This window comes from Ammospiza nelsoni, chromosome 6, assembly GCF_027579445.1.
Source record: "Ammospiza nelsoni isolate bAmmNel1 chromosome 6, bAmmNel1.pri, whole genome shotgun sequence".
Classification (NCBI taxonomy): Eukaryota; Metazoa; Chordata; class Aves; order Passeriformes; family Passerellidae; genus Ammospiza; species Ammospiza nelsoni.
In genome coordinates, this window is record NC_080638.1 from 52,162,388 (window position 1) to 52,182,729 (window position 20,342).

The 20,342-nt window shown below is 39.2% G+C and overlaps 1 protein-coding gene across 1 annotated transcript in view; it reads right to left on the reverse strand.

Moving 5' to 3' along the window:
- SETD3 (SET domain containing 3, actin N3(tau)-histidine methyltransferase) overlaps positions 1–20,342 on the reverse strand; it is a 62,084-nt gene that overhangs the window by 15,829 nt on the left and 25,913 nt on the right. Inside the window, exons 4-6 of the mRNA XM_059474391.1 lie at positions 17,700–17,848; positions 16,549–16,621; positions 15,785–16,041 (exon numbers count right to left, since the gene is read on the reverse strand). Coding sequence (XP_059330374.1) covers positions 15,785–16,041; positions 16,549–16,621; positions 17,700–17,848 — 479 coding nt within the window. The remainder of the gene's footprint in view (positions 1–15,784; positions 16,042–16,548; positions 16,622–17,699; positions 17,849–20,342) is intronic.

Here is a 20,342-nt window from a genome sequence, read left to right on the forward strand (position 1 = left end):
CATTTAATGTCTAAAAGCTTTAAGAAGCTCTGATACCCGTTATTTTTCTAACTAATTAACTTATTTAAAGTCTCGAAAATACAGGTAGCTTTAAGCCTACATTCACACATTTTCTTTAGAACTTTGTTCCAATTCACAAATGGAAAGCCACAGCAGCATAAATTTTAATCTTCAGGTTCAATTAGGTCTCTGAGACGAATTGAAGCAAATGATCAAACGGTTATTTCAGAAGATACAAATGATTTTTTGCATAGCTCTATCTTTGCGACGCTTTTAATGCATGAAGCTCCATGTAGTACGCAGTTTTTTACTCTTGATGCATTAGCATCACAAGTGCGTGGTAATTTATCATTTCTCACTGTAATGTACTTGCTGGCACTGTGTGCAGGACAGTAGGGGATGAGGTAAAAGTGGCTCAAACCGTAAATCAATTAGAAAACAAAAGCTTGTGCTCAGCGCGCAATTTTAGGCAAATTATATATTACAAAAGACTGCCAATTGGGTGTGAGGTCCCAGGTGGCTGCTCTCCCTCAGCCCCTCGGTTAACCCTTCCGATGGGCTTTCTCCGGAACACGACCGAAGTTAACAATTCCAGCGCCTCCTGTCCCTCCCCTCACTTTTAATTTTTTTTTTCTTTGTACAGCACTCTACGTTTCCATATGACTTTCACTCACATCGATAGCATGGTCATTGTGTAACAAATCCCTTCGAATTTAATTGTAGCAACACATTGTACAGTTGTTTCTTCTCACAAAAATATTCAGCATAAACCCAGGACTGAGACAAAGCCAAGACATCTCAGGAGGCACCTTCGCTGCCGGACAGTCCAGACCCGAGTCCAGAAACGAACACAGAAACTCAGCCTTCAGCTGGAATTAATTATTGCTAACAAAACCCTCCCTGTAGTTTTTATTCATGACAATCTAATTTCAACTCTTATTGCTAGTGTTAGTGATGTATTTTGCAGCAGCTTGATAAATTAAGCGGGGAAAGACAACACCAACACTGCGAGTATCAGCCCCTCAGTTTCCCTTTCCAGCACGGCCGTGCTTCCCTCCGGCCCGTGGCGATCGGTGTGAGGAGCGGGGTCTCATTGTGCGCCTCGAGTTTACATCCAGCATTCCGCCTGCAGTGCCCGGAGCCCCGCGGGTGCCGCTGCCCCGGCCCCCGGCCGTGCCCGGCCCCGCCGCCCCCGGGCCGGGCCCTCACACCGCCGGCCGCGCGGGCCGGCACTGCCCCCTGCCGGCGCCGCTGCGCACTGCTCCGCTCCCCTCGGCGGGGCCAGGGCACCCACAGGCCAAGCGGCACCGCGCACTGCTCCGAGGGGCAACGGCTCCCCACAGGCCGAGCGGCACCGCGCACTGCTCCGAGGGGCCACGGCTCCCCACAGGCCGAGCGGCACCGCGCACTGCTCCGAGGGGCCACGGCACCCCACAGGCCAAGCGGCACCGCGCACTTCTCCGAGGGGCCAGGGCAGCCCACAGGCCGAGCGGCACCGCGCACTGCTCCGAGGGGCCACGGCACCCCACAGGCCGAGCACCGCCGGCACCCCACAGGCCGAGCGCCGCACCGCGCACCTGCAGTGTGGACAAGCGCCCCGCCGAGCGGGGTCCGACCTGTCCATCCCAGGAGAAAGGTCCCGGGAACGCAAACACCCCTGTGTGTCCTCTCTGTTCTCTCCTGCTTGCTCCTGTCCCCGAAACAGCAGGATTTAGCGGAACATGCTGTTTTTCCAAGGGTAAGAATGACTATGGCCATAATGCACTGGAAGTGAAAAGGCATCACAGACACTGCAGGGGCTCAACAGCCAAAAAGCGACGGCTACAGCCCCTGTGTGCCGTTCCAGCACACACCCCGTTCCAGGAGCACCAGCCCACAGCCTCAACCCCAACCTGGAGCAAACAACCGTAGGATGCAAGACCTATACATGTTGTCATTGTCCTCTCTGTAGGAAGCATGTATTAGATCAGTGGATTGCAGGGAGATCAATTGTTCATTTCACACAAGCAGCCCCCTGTAAGAGCCAACCTAAACACCCAACCCATGGGCAAAGATCCTGGATGCTGCCAAATGCTCTGTCATCCTTCTGGTTTGTATGTCTGTGAAAATTTGGGATGGCCCCAAAGTGGACACCATCCAGATGTAACTCACATAAAACCACTAGGAAATTACAATAAAGGACAAAATATATGGTCTAAAAGACGCAGGGCAGAATAAAAATCCCAGCACATGTAATTACCATATTTATAACATCTTGTGGTACAATATTCTAGTAGCTCTTTTAAAGTTAAGATACGTCAGCATATTTGATCATGTTAGATTTCTGATTTGGTCTATTTTACTATGTAACTTTAAAACCCTATAGATTACAAGAATCTGAAGACACACAAAAAAGAACAATATTCTGATTAAGAATTTGATTTAGTATGCAGCTTCTCTTTATAGTCCCTTGGTAAAAATGAAATCTCCCTAACAAACACTTAATAAAACCTGTCAATATATCTAGAAAGAAAAATGACACAAATGCATTAAGTATTAAATACCCTTGAAAAAAGTCACATATTCCATGAATTTTTGATGTACTATCTTGACATTAATGTAAAACCTTGATATTTATAATTGACAGATATTTAATAAAGTATAGAAGATGACTGCTGCATAGCATGCAAATTGCTCAGACTGCTCAAAAAAGATACAGACATATTTAAACTAAACAAACACTTAATATGTAAAAAAAAAAAAAAATCAGATCTAGCTTTTGCAGGTTCATGCAGCTAGGTCTCTACAGATTAGCTTTCAAATGTGACATTATCCACTACATGAACCCTAATTTTAACTTACCAAGTCTGTATGAAGTAGTTTCAGAAAGTTGGGAGGGAAAGCTTTAAATAAAAAATGGGAACATGAAAATGTGAATATATTCATTTAGATGCAGGTCCTGACATTCTACTGAAAGAGTTATTATAAAGAACAAATACCATTTATTTCGTTACCCTTTCTGTGAAAATATTGTCAGAGCTGGCAATCAGGGTGATGACCACTGCAAAACAAATAGTGGCATGCTGAATTTCATTTTCCTCCTGATGCTGCTATTCCTAAAAAAAAAAAAATGAATAAAAAATGCTTTTTCCCCTTCAGTGTTCCAAGGCTTCTTTGAGACATTTGGAGGATATCTCAAAATAACCAGAAATATTAAAAAGTAACAGTGATTGCTGCCAGATTGTCTGCAGCCACTGTGGAAAGAGACAGACTGTTATTCTAGTCACCTAAAACACTATCAGACTAGAAGCCAGTTACTCAGTATGGCAATCAGAGGAAGGGGGGTGGGGGGGGAGAGAAAAAAAAAAGGAAAAAAAGGACACTTCCAAACATATTTTCTCTTTCTGTGAAGCAGCAATATCCAGTGGTTCACATCTCATGTTTAATGCCTCACAAACAAGCAACACTCCTGATGTGCCATAGGGGCCTCTGTGGTATTAATTTCTCCATCAAACTTTTAGATGGACATCACAAGGTAATGATTCTCAAGTTGCACAAAGTAGATGCTAAAGGACTCCCACTTTGAGGACTTGTTTCATTTCAATGGCATGAAGGCTGCAGTGCAGAATAGTGGGTGCCCTTCCAGCTAAGAAGCCATCACAGCCTTCACTCTGCTTTCCAGCCCAGAGGCATTCACCTCCTGTCAGAGTGGCCAGACTTCTGCAGACAGTAACCCTTTTCCCTATTCAATCACAAAATGCTACAGCTCATTTATCAGAGTTCTTAATCTTGATGGAGAATTTCCATTAAAATTGGTTTAACATTTGCTTGTTTACCAAGTGATGCAAAGAACAAGTCCAATTACTATAACACACAATACAATATCTGAGTAGAAGGAAGAATTAAAGTTTACTTAGTGTTAAATTTGTGTTCACATCTACATTACTAGATGCCTTGAAAAGAGCTGATGTATTTTTATGTGAAGTCATATTGCCCAGTGTATTCCTCTGTGCTATTAACCCTTGTATAATCCAAGTAAGAAAAAATTATTTTAATCATTAGATGTGATCAAAGTTAATTGTCTTTTAAAAGACACCACCTCTAAGCTGAGATAAACTGATCATTGGACCCATCTACTGCTCCACTGTAATACATAGCCAGAAAAAGGTTTTTAAAAAATCCTCATTTTTGTTTGTTTCCTGAGTTTGTAGACAAAGAGATTGTTGGACTTCGTGACAACTATTTCAAGTACTCACCAGGTCCAAGGCAAAGTTGTGGGCAATCACTGCATGGATATCACTAAATCAGATTTCAATAATCTCAGAAACCTCTTGTATCCCCATTGAAGCAGAGACAGCTCCACTTCTACCCCAGGAAATGATCATAGCTAGTGTTAAGAGTAAACTGAGGCTACCACTGCACTCCCTTCACAGCCCCCAAAACACTAAGGGTGCTTGAAACAGTTAAAGCCAAAACCACTTTAAGTTTCCACCTTGTTAACTTTCATTCCTTTGAACATAAACCCCAAGGGTTAGTTGCTTTTGACCAAACAATTTTTTCTTCCTCTTCTTTGCAGATTCTTCCCTCTTTCCACTGTACTCATTAACATGGGGAGATTTTGTTATGAGCCTTGGTGGATGCTACTTGATGGTTTCAGGCCAATGTGTAGGTGTACAAAAACACAAACACACACACATTCAGGGCCAGAAGCAGGAAGATCTGTCAGCATTTGCTGGTTACTGTCCCTTTCCCAGCTCTGGAAATCCTTTGAAGCAGCAGCCTTGAAGAGAAACTCCTCTCTGTGGAGCTGCTGAGGCTTTAACTGCCCTAAAGCTAAGTAAAATAAAGAATTCAGAATGGAGGATCCTAGTGATCTACAGGGAAACAAGAATTCGCTTTTTCCATTGGACATATGCTGCCTAACCTAATGAGGGAAGCCAGTTTACTGTACAGGAGACAGGACAGGAGACAAAGCCAAAGATTATTTTACTTTGTAACAACAGTTTATAACTACAGAAGCATGCTATAGAATTTTCAAACAGGCCAATTCATGAAGTGCTAGGAATAATGTTCCCAAACTCATGCCATTATATGATTTTCCTAACAGAAAAAAGATAATTCTACTTTGCAAAACCTAATAGAATGAATCTTAATATAAAAAAAGGACTGAAACTTTTTAAATCTAAATAATATTCTTGCTTAATTCTGTATGTCAGCAATTTTTATTTACTTTCAGCCAATATACACAAGAAAGCACTGTTCCAGACTATTAGGGGATTCACGCAGCAGAAGCAAAGTGGAATGACTCCTTCTGGTGCAATGGAATTTACTGTGCAGTCCCTTTTTCTGTACCTTCTACCTGCAAAGTTGTTCTTTGTTAATGAGGCAGCAGTGGCACAACAGACAACTCAAATCATTAACTATTAACTCAAGGGTCTGAAGGACTGACAACCCACTTTACATACAACGTGGATATTACTGTTTGGTAGACAGATACACAGAAACAACTCTGAACTGACTGAAATGAGCACCCCACCTCCAATCGTGTGCCATCTCCTTTTTTAAATAGAGGCAAGACAGCCATGGACTCCTTAACATCCACTTCTTGATTACTCCATTTCAGAATACTACTTATTCTGTATGTGTGTACATATACATACACAATTCTGAAACACTAATCTTTCCCAAAACAGAAGACACTCAGACACAGCATTTAAATAAGTGACCAAGTTCTCTATACCACTTTTTGTCCTTTCACAAAATCACTTAGAGCTGAGTGCAGTCCCATTAAGGGCTGAAATGGGAGAAGCTGGGCTGAAGTAAGAGAAACTATGTTTTGTAATGAGACAGCCTCCTGAGTCCTTCCCAAAGCAGTTCACGTGACAGAAGGACACATGAGCTCCACTATTTCCTGTGGTAAATCTCCTTGCAAAGTCTGAGTTTACTGTTCATGTTGAGCCTTAAATTTATTTACAGGCTCATTCTGCAGCGTTTCATTCACACAGATACAGTAAGATAGCTACAAAACACAGCTTCCTTGCAAGGGTCTGTGTTTGTATATCATGACACATCTTTTCCTCTATAGGCTCCTCCTGAGGTACAAAGTTTACCTTGAGCATTTTTCATTTCAGGAAACATTTTACCTTGTTAATTTCAGGAGCTGGACTTTGATGATCCTTGTGGGTCCCTTCCAACTCTGGATACTTTATGATTCTGTTTAGTGCAACACCCAGGAACTACGTTCATGCACAAATCCATCCCACAACTCTACTATTAGTGAACTCCACTATTAGGTGAATCACAAGCCACAAATAAAATGCTGTGATGGAAACCCTGAAGTGAACTGCTTTGAAAGGACAGAAATGGTGTTTCCAATTCACAACCACTTCTCAACAAAAGAGTTTGCTAACAAGCACCAATATTATGCACCATAGCCAAGTTTTGTTACCTGTGATTCTATTACTCAAGTTTTCCAACAAATCCTACCAGGAGCCACTTAGGTGGAAGGCTGGATCACGATCACCTCATAATCAAGCTCCCACAGGCCATGGTAAGTCCTGGAATGACAGGTACCGGGGCTACAGGGGCACACACATCCAAAACTAAAAACCTACCATTTCCTCTTCAACCTGCATTCAAACAACAGTACAAGAAAATAAACTTTGGTTTACTTAGCAACATATCAATGTCCTACTGTGTGGAGTATTAGCATTGGGTCTGACTGAAGAGGATAATCCACTTTGTAATTTAGTTAAATTACTAATTTTAACAAAGATAAGTACCCTGTATAATTTTGCAGTGCTTAAAGAATACATCCTTTGAGTATTCCGCTCTAAGAAGCATCAGCTTGTTATAATATTTTAAATTTATGGAACATTTGTAACTGCTGTTATATCAGGAAAAATATTAAATCTGCACAATAAGTACAAACTTTATATGAGAAAGTATACTTGTAAGTGCATGATGATCTCCTGATGTCTGCTGAGGCACTCACTTCCACAAAAGACACAGACAATATCCGTGGGGATAGACTCAAATGTCCCACAAAGTGCAACTCAGTTTAAAAAAAAGGCTACTAACAGAAAAGCAAACAAAAAACTGTCTCCACTCTATTGGCTGTAAAAAGAGATGCTTATCTGCATTCTCAACTAGGAGAGTGGTTGAGAACCCCATCTTCAAAAAAATGCCTTAAAAGCCCATACTACTAACAAGAGAATGTATTATTCCTCCCAAATGTGGTTTAAACTAAGCAGAAACAAATTTTGTTTTGCATGGCACATACGCTTTGAAGTACATCTCTGCTTCTCCAGAGGAAAGCAGGCGTTTAGGCCACTACAGCAGAATCCATTCAGAATATAAAATAAATTAAAACCTGCTGATTAGGAGATCTTAACAATGTCTGTACAATGAAAGATAACATCTATATCCAAAATGAAAGATATGTTTTATCCTGTCTGTCCTCCAACTTCGAATCATTTTGACTCTAAGAAATAGCAGACACCAAGCAGGATGTGCCTGTATTCCGATCTAGGCCAGCATGGTCCAACTGGTGCCCATCGTCTGAATCTGGACCACAGGATGCCTCCATATGGCCTGCCACCTTTCCCTTGGAGGAGATAGGGAACAGCTGCTTGAGGAGCAAACGCTGCCTGAACAGCCCAACACCTCCTCCTGTGTCCGGCTGGCTCCAAGCCCAGAGCTGTCGCCGTGTTCCCGGGGAAGGCAAGGAAGGAACAGGGGAAGAAGGCAGCAGAACCTCCCACCCACGCAAGGACTCGAGCTCTTCATCTGCCTGCCTCGGACAGACACAGCCCAGCAAAGCCTGGAGCTGCTTCTGCCGTGGAGAGGGGCAGCCACAGGAATGGCCCCACGAAGCCCCAGGATCGCTGTTCCTGTCATCATGGCCGGGGGTGGGATATATCAGAAGTGACACAAAAATCAGGAATTTGGCACACGTTTGCAAAGTCTAAACCACCTTACAATAGCTACACTAAGTGGTACAGTACAAGCATACTGTCAATCTTCAATCTGCTGCCAGCAAAACAGATTAATACAATATTTTGGCCTTCACAGAGAGGAAAAACACAGAAAAGCATAAATATATTTCATTATTAACTGCCTATTTATTTATTATTGATCAAGAAGAACAACTTGGGCATTGAAACACAGACAAAGCAAATTATATAGCAACACTATTTTTACCTTTGCAACTGCCCACTCAATGTAATTTTAAATCTCTCCTTAAGGTGACATGCATAGTAGACAAGTAAAAAAAAGGGAAAGATTTTACAGGGTTTACAACTGTGCCATCTTTCTTCCACTCATTTTTCACAGTGTCGCTGACATCATTTCTGAAAAAAAGCTATTTGACTGGTATGCCAATGAGTATAAATCAAGCAGGGAGGAAGATGGAGAATTCTGAAGACCTACCTGGTACAGAAACAAAATTGAATTTCTGTTTCAAATACATCTGCTTTTGACTGCATTTTGGTTAATCTCTTTGGAAGCACTAAAATATTCTCTATTACTCTATTATTATCAACTTAAAAATTATTACTCTATTATTATCAACTTAAAAATAATAAAATTTTCTGATTACTTCAATAGGGTGTTTTAAAAGACAGTATACTTGTCTGCATTCAGCTTAAGTAACATTTAGCACACAAAAGTTAAATGGTGGTATCTTCAAGCCAAGTACAGAGAGACACCAGATGTTCTACTTCACGCTGACCTGGAAAATCATATGCTTATTGGAATAGGATAGATTAAAAACAACACAGAAAAATAATGTAAGAGCAGCATAAGTCACATTGAAAGTATCATCACAACTTCAAAAATTGGTGTAAAAATTATGCTAGAGATGTGAAATCTCATCTAATATACCCAATATTGAAGTCACACACAGTATCAGATTTTAAAGATGCTATGATGAAATCTAGAACTCGATGTGTTAAACATCCAAACTAAAATGATATTCCAGTCCCCAACAGCTAATGGCTGAATTTTAGAATTTCATTCACGCTAAATCAATTAGTCAAATTTTATATGAATATATGAAATTTAGTATCTGATCAAAAGGGATTACAGCCTCCAGGAAATTAAGTTCTCTGTCCAGTACTGCACACAAACAGATAAAAACATCTTTGGATAGATTACTGCAAAGCTTGTATTCACAACAGGACTACAACAACATTTTCACAGTGTCCAGATGTCAATACACCCTAGTCAGAAAACTGTTTGACAGTGTTCCTGTGAAATGCTGGAAGAAAATCAGACTACAGATAATACCTAAAAATTGTAACAACTTCTACCAAATTCTATTTTTAAAAAATATTTAAAAGAGTGTGACTCATGGGGCAGCTTCTGTCTCCTTGAGTAAGAGGAGCTTGACAGAAGGAAAAGAAAGCAAGTATTTGCTCATTAACTTTGCAAAGAAACATAAAAGTGAGTCAAAGAATCTAAGTTTACTTGCTAAAATGTTACTTAAATAGGTGACTGCCTTCTTCATTCAGTAAGAATTTTAGAATTAAACTGATCCCTCTTGTACTGGGGGGCCCAGTACTGGACACAGTACTCTGAGCATGGCCTCACCAGTGCTGAGCAGAGGAGAAGGATCACCTCTCTCAACATGCTGCCAGCAATCTAATGCAGCCAGGATGCCATTAGCCCTTTGGCTGCAAGGACACATTGCTGGCTCATGCTTAGCTTGTCCCCCAACATAATAATGGGATCATTTCACTCCAAGTGCAGGACTTTGCACTTCTTGCTAAATATCAATTAGCATCCCATTTCTCCAGCCTGTCAAAGTCCCACTGGATGACACCTCACGAGAAACTGAAGTGAGGATAACAGGCTTGTAGTTCCCTGGAATGATCTTTCTATCCTGAGGATAGGAGTGAGTTTGCTTTCTTCCAATCCTCAGGAAAGTTTCCCAATCATCATGGGAAGATGATTCGGAAATCATTGCTCAAAGATCATTAAGAGGCATCAAATTTGCTTTGAAAGGACCTCTAAGGGTCACCTACTCCAACTCCTCGCTGTGATGAACAGGAACATCTTCAACTGGATCATGGTTGCTCAGAGACCCATCCAACCTGACCTGGAATGTTTCCAGAAATAGGGCATCAACAACTTCTCTGAGCAACCTGTGTCAGTGTTTCACCTCTCTTTTTGTAAAAAATACCTTCTAGTCTAAATCAACCCTCTCTCTTTTTGTAATACCTTCCTTAGACCTAGTCTAAATCAACCCTCTTTTTTAAAACCATTACCCTTGGTCCTTGCAACAAGCCCTGCTAAAAAGTTGGTCCCCATCTTTTTCACCCCTTTTAACTATGGAAAGGCTGCTTTAAGACCTCCCTTTTTTTTTTGTCCAGGATGAACAAGGCCAGCTCTTTCAGCATTTTCTCACAGGAGAGACGCTTCAGCCCTCTGATTATTTCTGTGGCTGTCCTCTGGAATCTCTCCATGTCCTTCCTGTGCTGGGGACAGTACTCCAGGTGGGGTCTCACCAGAGCAGAGGGATTGAATCCCCTCTCCCAACCTGCTGGCCACCCTGCTTTTGATGCAGCCCAGGGTACAACTGGCTTTCTGAGCTGCAAGCACACATTGCTGGCTCCTTCACCAGCACTCCCAAAGTCCATCTTTGCAGGGCTGCTCTCAATCCCTTCAACCCACAGCTGTATTGATAGCATGAGTTGCCCCAACACAGGTGCAGCACCTTGCACTTTCCCCTGGTGAATTTCATGAGGTTCCCAAGAGCCCATTTCTCAAGCTTGTCCAGGCACCTCTAGATGGCATTCTGGGGCTTGCAACTCTTCAAGGCCAGTCTTACCAGTAAAGGAAGGCATTTGGTACCCCCATTTGACATGTACTATGTCACAGTCCCCCACTCCATCCAGCAGCAGGCCCACATTTCCTCTAGTCCTTTGGTCACCTATGTACATATAGAAACCCTTTTTATCACCTTTGATATCTCTTGTAAGATGCAACTCCTACTGGGCTTTAGGTTTCTTAACCACATCCCTGGATGACTGGACAATATCTCCATATTCCTTACAAGTTACCTGTCCCTGCTTTCACCTTCCCTATGACTCCTTTTAAGGTCTGAGTTTTTGCCAGGAGTTCCTTGCTGATTCATGAAGGTCTCCTGGCACTTTTTCCTGACTTCCTGCTTTTGGGATGAACTGCTCCTGAACTTAGAGGAGGTGCTCTATCAATAGCAACCATGTTTTCTTTCTTGGATCCTTCTTCTCTCCAAAGCCTTATCCCATGGGACTCTTCCAAGCAGGTCCATGAAGTAGCCAATACTGCTCTCCTGAAGTCCAGCATCATGACCTTTCTGTTTGCTCCTCTCAGGATCCTGAAATCCACCACCTCATGGTCACTACTGCCAAGGCTGTCTTCAACCTCTGCATCTCTAACAAACTCTTCTTTGTTTGTAAGTCTGAGGTCCCTGAATGCAAGTAGCACCTCTCCTCACTGGGCCCTCCACTGCTTGGCTGAGGAAGCTCTCCACAAACCTCCTGGACTGCTTATGCCCTGCTGTGCTGTTCCTTTAACAGATACTGGAGTGAGGTCCCCACTGACGACCAGGCCCTGCAAATGTGAGGCTGTTTTTAGCTATCTGTAGAAGGCCTCATTCACTTCTTCCTTCCTCCTGATCAGGCCTTATAGCAGAGGCCCACTGTACTGTCAACCATATTGGCTGAGGTTCAGGTCTTTTGTTTTTTTATTCCAGACTGATAACTTGCTCTTCAGGAAAAAAAATGTGGTCCCTCAGTGGTCCAAAGACTACAGGCTGAAAACACTGTGTACATCAAAGCCAAACTGTCATTCTGGACAGTCCCACAAAACTGGTGTTTTTTCCAGCACATGAGAGGCAGCTTTGTAGAGATACTACTTACTCACAGAGTGTCACTGAATGCATACGGTCATGGCAAAAGGTATGGTTAGCTAATGGTCTGCTGGCTTTGGACTTACCACTTCAAAGATTTTAAAAGACAACTAAAAGTTATCATAAAATTATCTTTTATTTAGGCAGGTAGTAACAGCCTTTACTGCAGCTGGGGAAAAGATACAACACTGCTTCAAACTCATCATGTTCAAAATGTAAATAGTTTGGACACTTCCACCTTCTCTAAGTGCATTCCTTGTCTTCATATCTTGTTTTGATTCACAAAAACTTCTCTGTAGCTGACTACAAACAGGCATAGAGATGCACCTGAAAATTAAACACAAAGACCACTGCATATTCTTTTAAAAAAGCTTCAAACTTGGCTGTATTTTCTTTAGGAATATGATCTAACTGTGATTGTCTGTAAACTATATGGCTCCCTCTTGTGTCTATCTTACCACATTTCAGTGGACAAAAAATTTTTAACATTAAGCCATAAATATCTGGGCTTTGTTCACCCTTCTGCAGGCATACAGTGCTCATAAATGTTAAGGAAGTCACAGACATACCTTCCTTTCTCTTCCCCTGAGAAGGGAAAACCCTGCAGCTTACAGAATTTCTCTTTGGAACAAACTATAAAAAATCTTGCAAACTACAAGTCTGCAGCAATGAAAATAATCTTTTGAGCATTCCTTGTATTTTGATACCAATGCAGAGGCCAAATGCACCACTGAAGTACATCTGCAACAACTTTTAACTATTTTTTAGTTATCAATTTACATATGTTTAGAGAGGTGTCAGTGTGGTTTATAGAGCCTGGCTAACATGCTCAAGAGTTTATTTTTGTCTGCTCAACATCCCACCTGTTTCTGCTTATCAAACCAGACTACAGTTTAGCTTGCAACAGCTGTGAAATTCATAAATCTGCCCATTCTTCATGTGTAGCCAGACTAAGCACTTGGAGAACGAGTCAGGACTGCAGCACTCACCCTTCATGGAGAAGCTAAGGAAATAAAACAGAGCAGCACTTCTCAAACCATGTTTGAAACTGCTCACCATCAGAAGCCAAATTATTTTAAAAGCAGTCTAGCAACACTATTTGGAAAGAAAAAGAAGCATTTGAAGACAGGACCTGTTAACCCTTTTATTCCCTCCACCATTAGAAATATTTTGTTTGCAGAAAGCAGTGCCTTTTTTAGTATCTTCAATTAGCAAAAACCCCCAGCTTCTATTTCAGGATGCTGTTAGCATTACTTCCCACAGTAGAACAACTATGAATAAAGTAAACATAGTTTTAAGGTTTTTGTATTATAAAAAATGTATCTGTACTTAAAAATATATACTTTAAAAGGTATTTCTACTTTAAAAAAATTAGTCTGCATATTGAAAGCAATATGAAAATCCTGGTCACACAGGACAGCTTTCATTTAAACACTTCTACTAAAGCAGTAGTAATACTGAATGAAATGATGGTATACAAAAATCTAAAACACCCTCATTTAATAAAGCTTGCAGAGTACACTGCCTTTCATAGACAAGTGGGTTTGCTTTGCTTTTTTCATTTATATGAAAAATTTCTCTTTCTCTGTTTGTTCCCTTTTCCATCTGCTCATGAATTACCCTTAGCATTAGTATTTTGTGGGTCAATTTTGTTCAAAACATGATATGAGTACGTGCAAGCTGATACTAAAATTAATTTCAGCTTTTATGAATAAGGAAAAATGGTACTGCTTTAGGGAAGAAAGAGACTTCTATTTTTTCCTCTATGAACTCCTTTTCTCCACCATTTAATAAATTAGAGGCTCTTATTTTTGAGAGCAGAAGCAGAAATCAAAAATTTAAACTTTTCCATAAGTTTTCATCAAAAACATTAATAATAGCTGCCCAATACATACAGTTGGCATTCCTGGAGCCAACTGAGTTCATTTGATTTTCTAATGTGAACAGCACTATTTGCTGAATAGTAGTGAAGAAACATTCAGCTGAAATTGTGGTTACATGGCAGTGCTGTAGTAAGGCACCAAACAACCAGGGCCCACTTAAAATTTAACTAAATACTTATTACCTCTTATCCTGCACAGGAAAGTAAATAAAGCAAATGAATCCTACCTGATCTACCTTCATCTCATGTTCAACAATGTGAAACAATAGCTATAGAACAAGATATGTAACAAGAACACAAGGCAAGCAATAAAAGCATTTGTCAGGAGAACCAAAAAAAAATTGATCTCATTTTCTGACCATTCTGCATTTCAGAGGTTTTTTTTTTAACTAATGTTGCAGCCACACAACCTCTCCCATAATAGTACTGGTGCAGGATTAGTGAAAATGAAGGAACTGGTCATATGATAGTTCAGCTGACTCAGTTCTGAAAAGAACTGCAAGAGCAAGAATAGCAGCTAGAAGAATTGGATAATGTTCCACAATATTCTGCTAATAACTTGTTAAAAACAGAAGACCCTTTTAGGGTGAAAAAAATGTTCTAAGGCCCAACATTTAGAAGCTGTGTTTGATCGGGGAGCATATTTTGAGAAACTAAGTGAAGGCTGGAAGACCAAGTGTGGACTGGCAGTCCAGGAGAGGCCACAGCAAGAAAGAAAGAGTTGGCTGAACTATTGCCTCTTCTACTGTGACAACTGAAAGGAAGAGTTCATTTCCCTTCCAATATCAAGGCCACTATTTCTAGCTTATTCCTTGTGCATCAGATTTGACTTTCACCAATCCTTTTCAATTACTTCAGTTTTCAAAATGTATCCCTCTGCTCCTTACACTCCATAAACTGAATTTGTGTTTGAAACATATTCAGTTCTTGAAACACCAAACAGCTACACAAAATAATGTAACTTTTATTAAATTAAAACAGTTGACAGAACAGCTTTGGAACTCTGATAACACTAAAGGAGAATAGAATTGCCTTGTGTCTTCTGACCTCTGTCATGGCCAAACAAAATGTCTCTAGATCACACATTTGGGGAGATTCAGTACACAGAGCCATACATTTTTTATACAGATTGTGCCACAAAAAGCTTTGAGTGTTTGGACACTGAGCACTACCTTGAGAACAACACATCAACATTCACTTACAACATTATATCCAGATATCAGTCAGACCAACAGAGTTCTGTCAGAAACTTGGTTTAAATCATTACTTCAGAACACAATGAAAAGTTCACCCATCTCAAGCCTCTCCATACCCTAACTGTTACCAGATGGGTTTATCTTTGTATTTGAAAGCAATCAAAAGTAATTACACTAAACAGAACTGAAAACAACAGTTAATCCAGTTCATTGGAAATACAACATATGCAATGGTTTTATTCTGTCAATTAACAATTATAATTTTACTTTAAGTGCAAATTACACAGTTTTCAAAGAATCATACAAGCATGCATAGGTTGCAGATCTCTGCAGGTCATGTAGAAAAGTTCCCAACCCACAAACTTCTAGAGACTGGCTAACAATAGCAAGATGAAAGCAGTGACTGGATCATTCCTAATCTCCTTTTCTCCAAAACAAACAAATCCAGATCCCTTGGTCTCCCATACAGATAAAGGGCTCAAGCAAATTACATCTTAATAGCCCTCCTCTGGTCTCAGTCCAGTTTCTCAACAAGTGTCTTTTGCACTGGTGGGCCCAAAATTGTACAGTATTCCAGATGAAGCCTCACCCACTTTTAAACAAAGGGCAATAATCACTTCTCTCAACAACCTAAATACATTTTTATATATCTATAACCCTACAGAACTGCAGAATTTCAACAGCAGTTAAAAAAAAAAAAGGCAGGAAATTGCTTTAATGATTCAGACTTTCAAGGGCAATATACTTGTACTATTATTCAGCATCACTGCTTTCACAGCTTCCACAATAAGGATCATGAGAACCACATGTATATACTATATTTAAGATTCTTACCTGAATAACTTTGTAGAAATAGGCATATTGTCGAGCTGTATTTTTATATTGGCTAAAAACATCATGTATGGCCTGAGTTGATTGAAGATGCTGTACTTCATCTTCTTCAAAATAGAGAGGAGTATCATATTCACTGGGGAGAGTCTGGATGTAGGGCAGCCAGAAAGAGTTGGGGTTGGCTCGCTCACAAAGGAGATGGAATGCCAATGTTATATTGCCCATGGCTTGAAGAATTCGATCTTGAGAGTACAGAGATCCTGAATCAACCAAGAAAGGTGAGGAACTAAATTGGTTCTCCATGGAAAATATCATCCTAGATTTGCTTTAAATTAACATGATTAAATAACAGGTAAGCACTCAACAAAAAGAAAAAGCTTTTCAGGTTTCTAAAATATTTAGCCTACGCTTTATTATACTGCAAGATTTTTGACACAGCAAATGCCTCGTGTACAATTGCATTACAAAACTAGAACAATATTCTCAATAGCTCAGAACATTTTATCTCCAAGTACTATACAAGCTACATAATACATGTTCAAAATAACACAAACACTTGTGGAAGATATCCAGTGCACTCAGCCAGAAAGTAACCGGGAAATTAAATTCTTTCCACTGACACTTCAAGTTTCTAAGTATTCCCAACCTGATGGCTGGCATGATAAGCAAGCCCTGTAATAAAGAAGATCAGCTAAAAAAAGAAAGTCTCCTACTGAAACATCCCATAAATATTAATTTCTTTCTTAAGAACTTCCTTGAGCTCTTACCTAAAACTGAATTTTTAGCTGACTCAACCGTCATCAACAGTTTTCTAGGAACCCACAGAAACAATTCTTCAGCCTACAGAAAGGAAAGAAATGCAATAGAAGGTCAGCCAGCATTTATATTGTATGCCAAGTGTCTCAAATATACACCAACTTTAAATTACAAGTTGTTTCCATTATTTTTTTAAAATCAAAATTATTCTGAATCAAAATTCTTCCTTCTCTTCCACTGCAAATTCAACAAACAACCTGTGTTTCACATTGTGGTAAGCAGTGTTTTAATCTGCATTACACAAAGCTTTAAAACAGGCACTCAGATACAAAATAAAGCCCTCCCATTTTGGAACTGCTAAGATGTAAAACACAACCTTAAAGCTATCAGACACATTATATTGCTAATAATTACATATCACATATTTTCTCACAGTAGAGTTTTTTCATATTGGCTGTTTTTATTCTAGCAGAACTGATCAGGATTTTTATCAATGTATTAACTGAGTGCTAATGAAGCTCTTAAATTATTATACAGGGCTTATTTTCTAATAGTCATTCTACAACAGCTGATTTGTCTTCAAACCTGTTTCCCAGCTAAAAATGGGAATGGAAAGACAATTTTAAATGCTTACTTTTTAGCAGTTACCTAACTCTGTGTGTGTCTATACTCCTTATCTGATGATAAAAAAATCCTTTAACATTATCATAATATCATAATTTGGGGTTTTTTTTCCTTTTCACTGGAAAATAGGTATTGCAAACATCTCTTTCTGAGACAAAAAGACCAATTCTTTAAAAGAAGGAACATGAATGAAGAAGAGACTAAATAGGTACTGCAAATACCTCTTTTTCAGGCAAAAACTTTTTCAGTTCTTTAAAAGGGACATGAAAGAAGAGACTAAATAGTTAGAAAACATGGAATAAAGGGATACATCAGTGTAAAAGATTGATTAAAAATTCACAGTACTATCAGTAGTCATCAAAAATAATACTCTATTTTATCAATTTTTATCAATAATGTTATTCTCAAGTACATAGAATTGGTAATGTTTCAGAACAGCATAAGCAGTTAAAAGGGGGAAAAGGGTGAGCATTTCAGAGTTTTGCAGATACATTCCAAACACAATTTTCTAATCTAAGTCAAATGTTCACATGCTCACCTTTATCTCTCTTGTTGCTTTCAAACCAAATCCCTCCTCTTCAAAGTTAGCTATTTCAAAACCCTCTGTGGATGCTCCATTTTCAGTTGCCCACTTTATCAATTCAGGGAAATAGTCATCTCTTTTTCCATCAAAGACAACAGACAAACCTATATACACAATTTATTGAAAAACAAATGCAGAAATAAGAGGATCCAGAAAGATAAAAAAGCTCAGTATAGAGGCCCATGTTAAAAGCTATCTGCCATCTCACAGCAGTGCTACTTTGAAGAAGCTGAGTCAGAACTGGTCTCTGTTAAGTGTTACTCAATATTATATAAATGTCATACCCAATTTTCCTCAAATTCATTATTGTGCCAAAATGGCTTACCAGTCATCTTAAAAATGCAACTGCCCAAACTGAGCAGTAATGAAATATGAAACTCTCCTCTTCTTTCCCTTTTAATAAAAGCCAAAATATTCCCAATCTTAATATCAATGATAAATGCAATCACCACAACATGTTGATACAGACAAGGAAGAATTTGAGAGGCAAGCTGCAATTTCATTAATTCAGCACGGCAACTGATGATAAGCAGATCTTGAGTTCCTTCTTTCACATACAAGACAGATAGCCCTTTCCTGTAGCATATGGATCTACTAAAATATCTAAGGATAGATCTAAGGATAGATCTAAACTATCTAAGGATCATCCTCCTGACATCACAGAGCTCATCCAAATTTTTACACTTTAATTCTCCAACAGCATGTGGTCCACCAGTGGAATCACAAGCCTCATTCATTTCCTCAGCTTTCTTCTACTGTGAATGCATTTGAATCTCTCTGTAATAGTTCCTGGCTATTCTCAGCCAGCTCCTTTTGTACCTCTTTGCCTCTGTGTGTTCTCTTCAACCCAAACTCAGATAACATTAAATGAGTACAAAGAACCCCAAAATGCTCAGGCCATTTTATGAGTGACAAAATGTCATCAGCATTACATCCAAAGATATTTTGGCTAAGCACAAAGAATAAAACACATTTTGAGATCAAAATTATTTTAGGCAAGTAGCATTAGTGTATTTAAAATATCCCCCTCCTGCCTCCAAATTTTGCATTTCAAGGCCCAGAATCAAACAAATCTGTAGTTAACTTAAAAATACAAGCATCATTTAAAACTTTCATCTTTGATAATGCAGTATAAAAATTTATTAAGCATTTGCAAAGCATTTTTTTAATATAATGCCCTCACAAACATAGTACGGCTAGTTGCATAGTTTCTACAGAATTTGGTAGGTATTTACACTGTCCAAGATTTTGCTCTTGTGATTTCCATCTTTTGTTACTGCATGGGACTACTGGAAGCTTTGAACATCCAGTTTGTACTTGGGACCATTCTTCAAGCATCTCTAAAATTCTACTTCTGTTTCTCATATACAATGTGGACCGATACTTCCCAATTTTTTCCAAATTAAAGAGAAGGTCACCTCCTTCAAGTCATAAGCACCACTGGGAAATAAATAGTTTCTACATGGAACAAAATAAAGCTGTACTGATGAAAATCTATATTGAAAATTAGCTTTATTTAAGATTTTGCTAATGAGTCAAACAAGGAAAATTTTAGAAATTTAAAAAGCTCAGTTTTCAAATTAAGAGTTTTCCATACCAAAGATCATTCTCGTTCACATCCTGCAACCCCATGTTCTAGTAAAGAAAAGCACAAAGTATAACATTTTTGGCAATATATATTAATTATATATTATTAGGTCTAAAGCCTTTATTAAGTTAGAAAACTCTGTAGATTAACTACTATGTTCTATTAAAAATAGTCTTGAAAGACACCATTGCTGCTCACTATGTATGTAAAAATGTTACATGCAAAGACACTTGTATGTCAATAGCAGTGTGGTTAGTAGGTTTTGTATCATCCAAAGAAAAAACTATGCTCTATTAACATGATACTGTTACACTAATTCTACCATCTCTGCCAGCAGCATCTTCCCTGTGGATAGTTTAATCTTTCTGGTGCAGAAGAAAGATTCAGAGAGGCCAACCCCAGTGCTAAGTGTGCTCTTATTAACCTGAATTATGACTTACTTTAACAATTATATTACATCATAAAAACCTGCACATGCACAGTAAGTTTATACCAAGTCATGGCAGAGTTAAAAATGAATCAAGTTCACATCTACATCACTACAGAATGCAGTCACTGAAAGAGAATCATTTATTCTTCCATACAGTCTCTACCAAAAACTGATGTTCAGAGGTGTGCAAAGTCCTTTCATGGAGTAAGATCTTCTCGCATCAGTCAAAATATATTAAAAACAGGTGTAAAAGGGAAATTTCAAGCCTCTTAAGTATTTACTTTATCAAGTAACACCATGAACTAGTCAAGCTCCATCTATATGTAGTCTGGCTTTCTTGCTATAACTGTATAAATACCAGAGAAGAAAGAATTGTTTAGGACTTTTTCAGGTACATCCAGGCCAAATTTTTTCATTGCAAGTTATTTCTCAGTCATTAAAATATATCTGTCATGAAAGAAGTTCCTTTTACTAAAATTATATGAAAAAGATTTTTTAGAGTATGCCTCCAAACATAAAAAATTAATATAAAAAAAGTATTATCAACAGCAAGAGGTTACATTCCATAATAGAAGAAAAC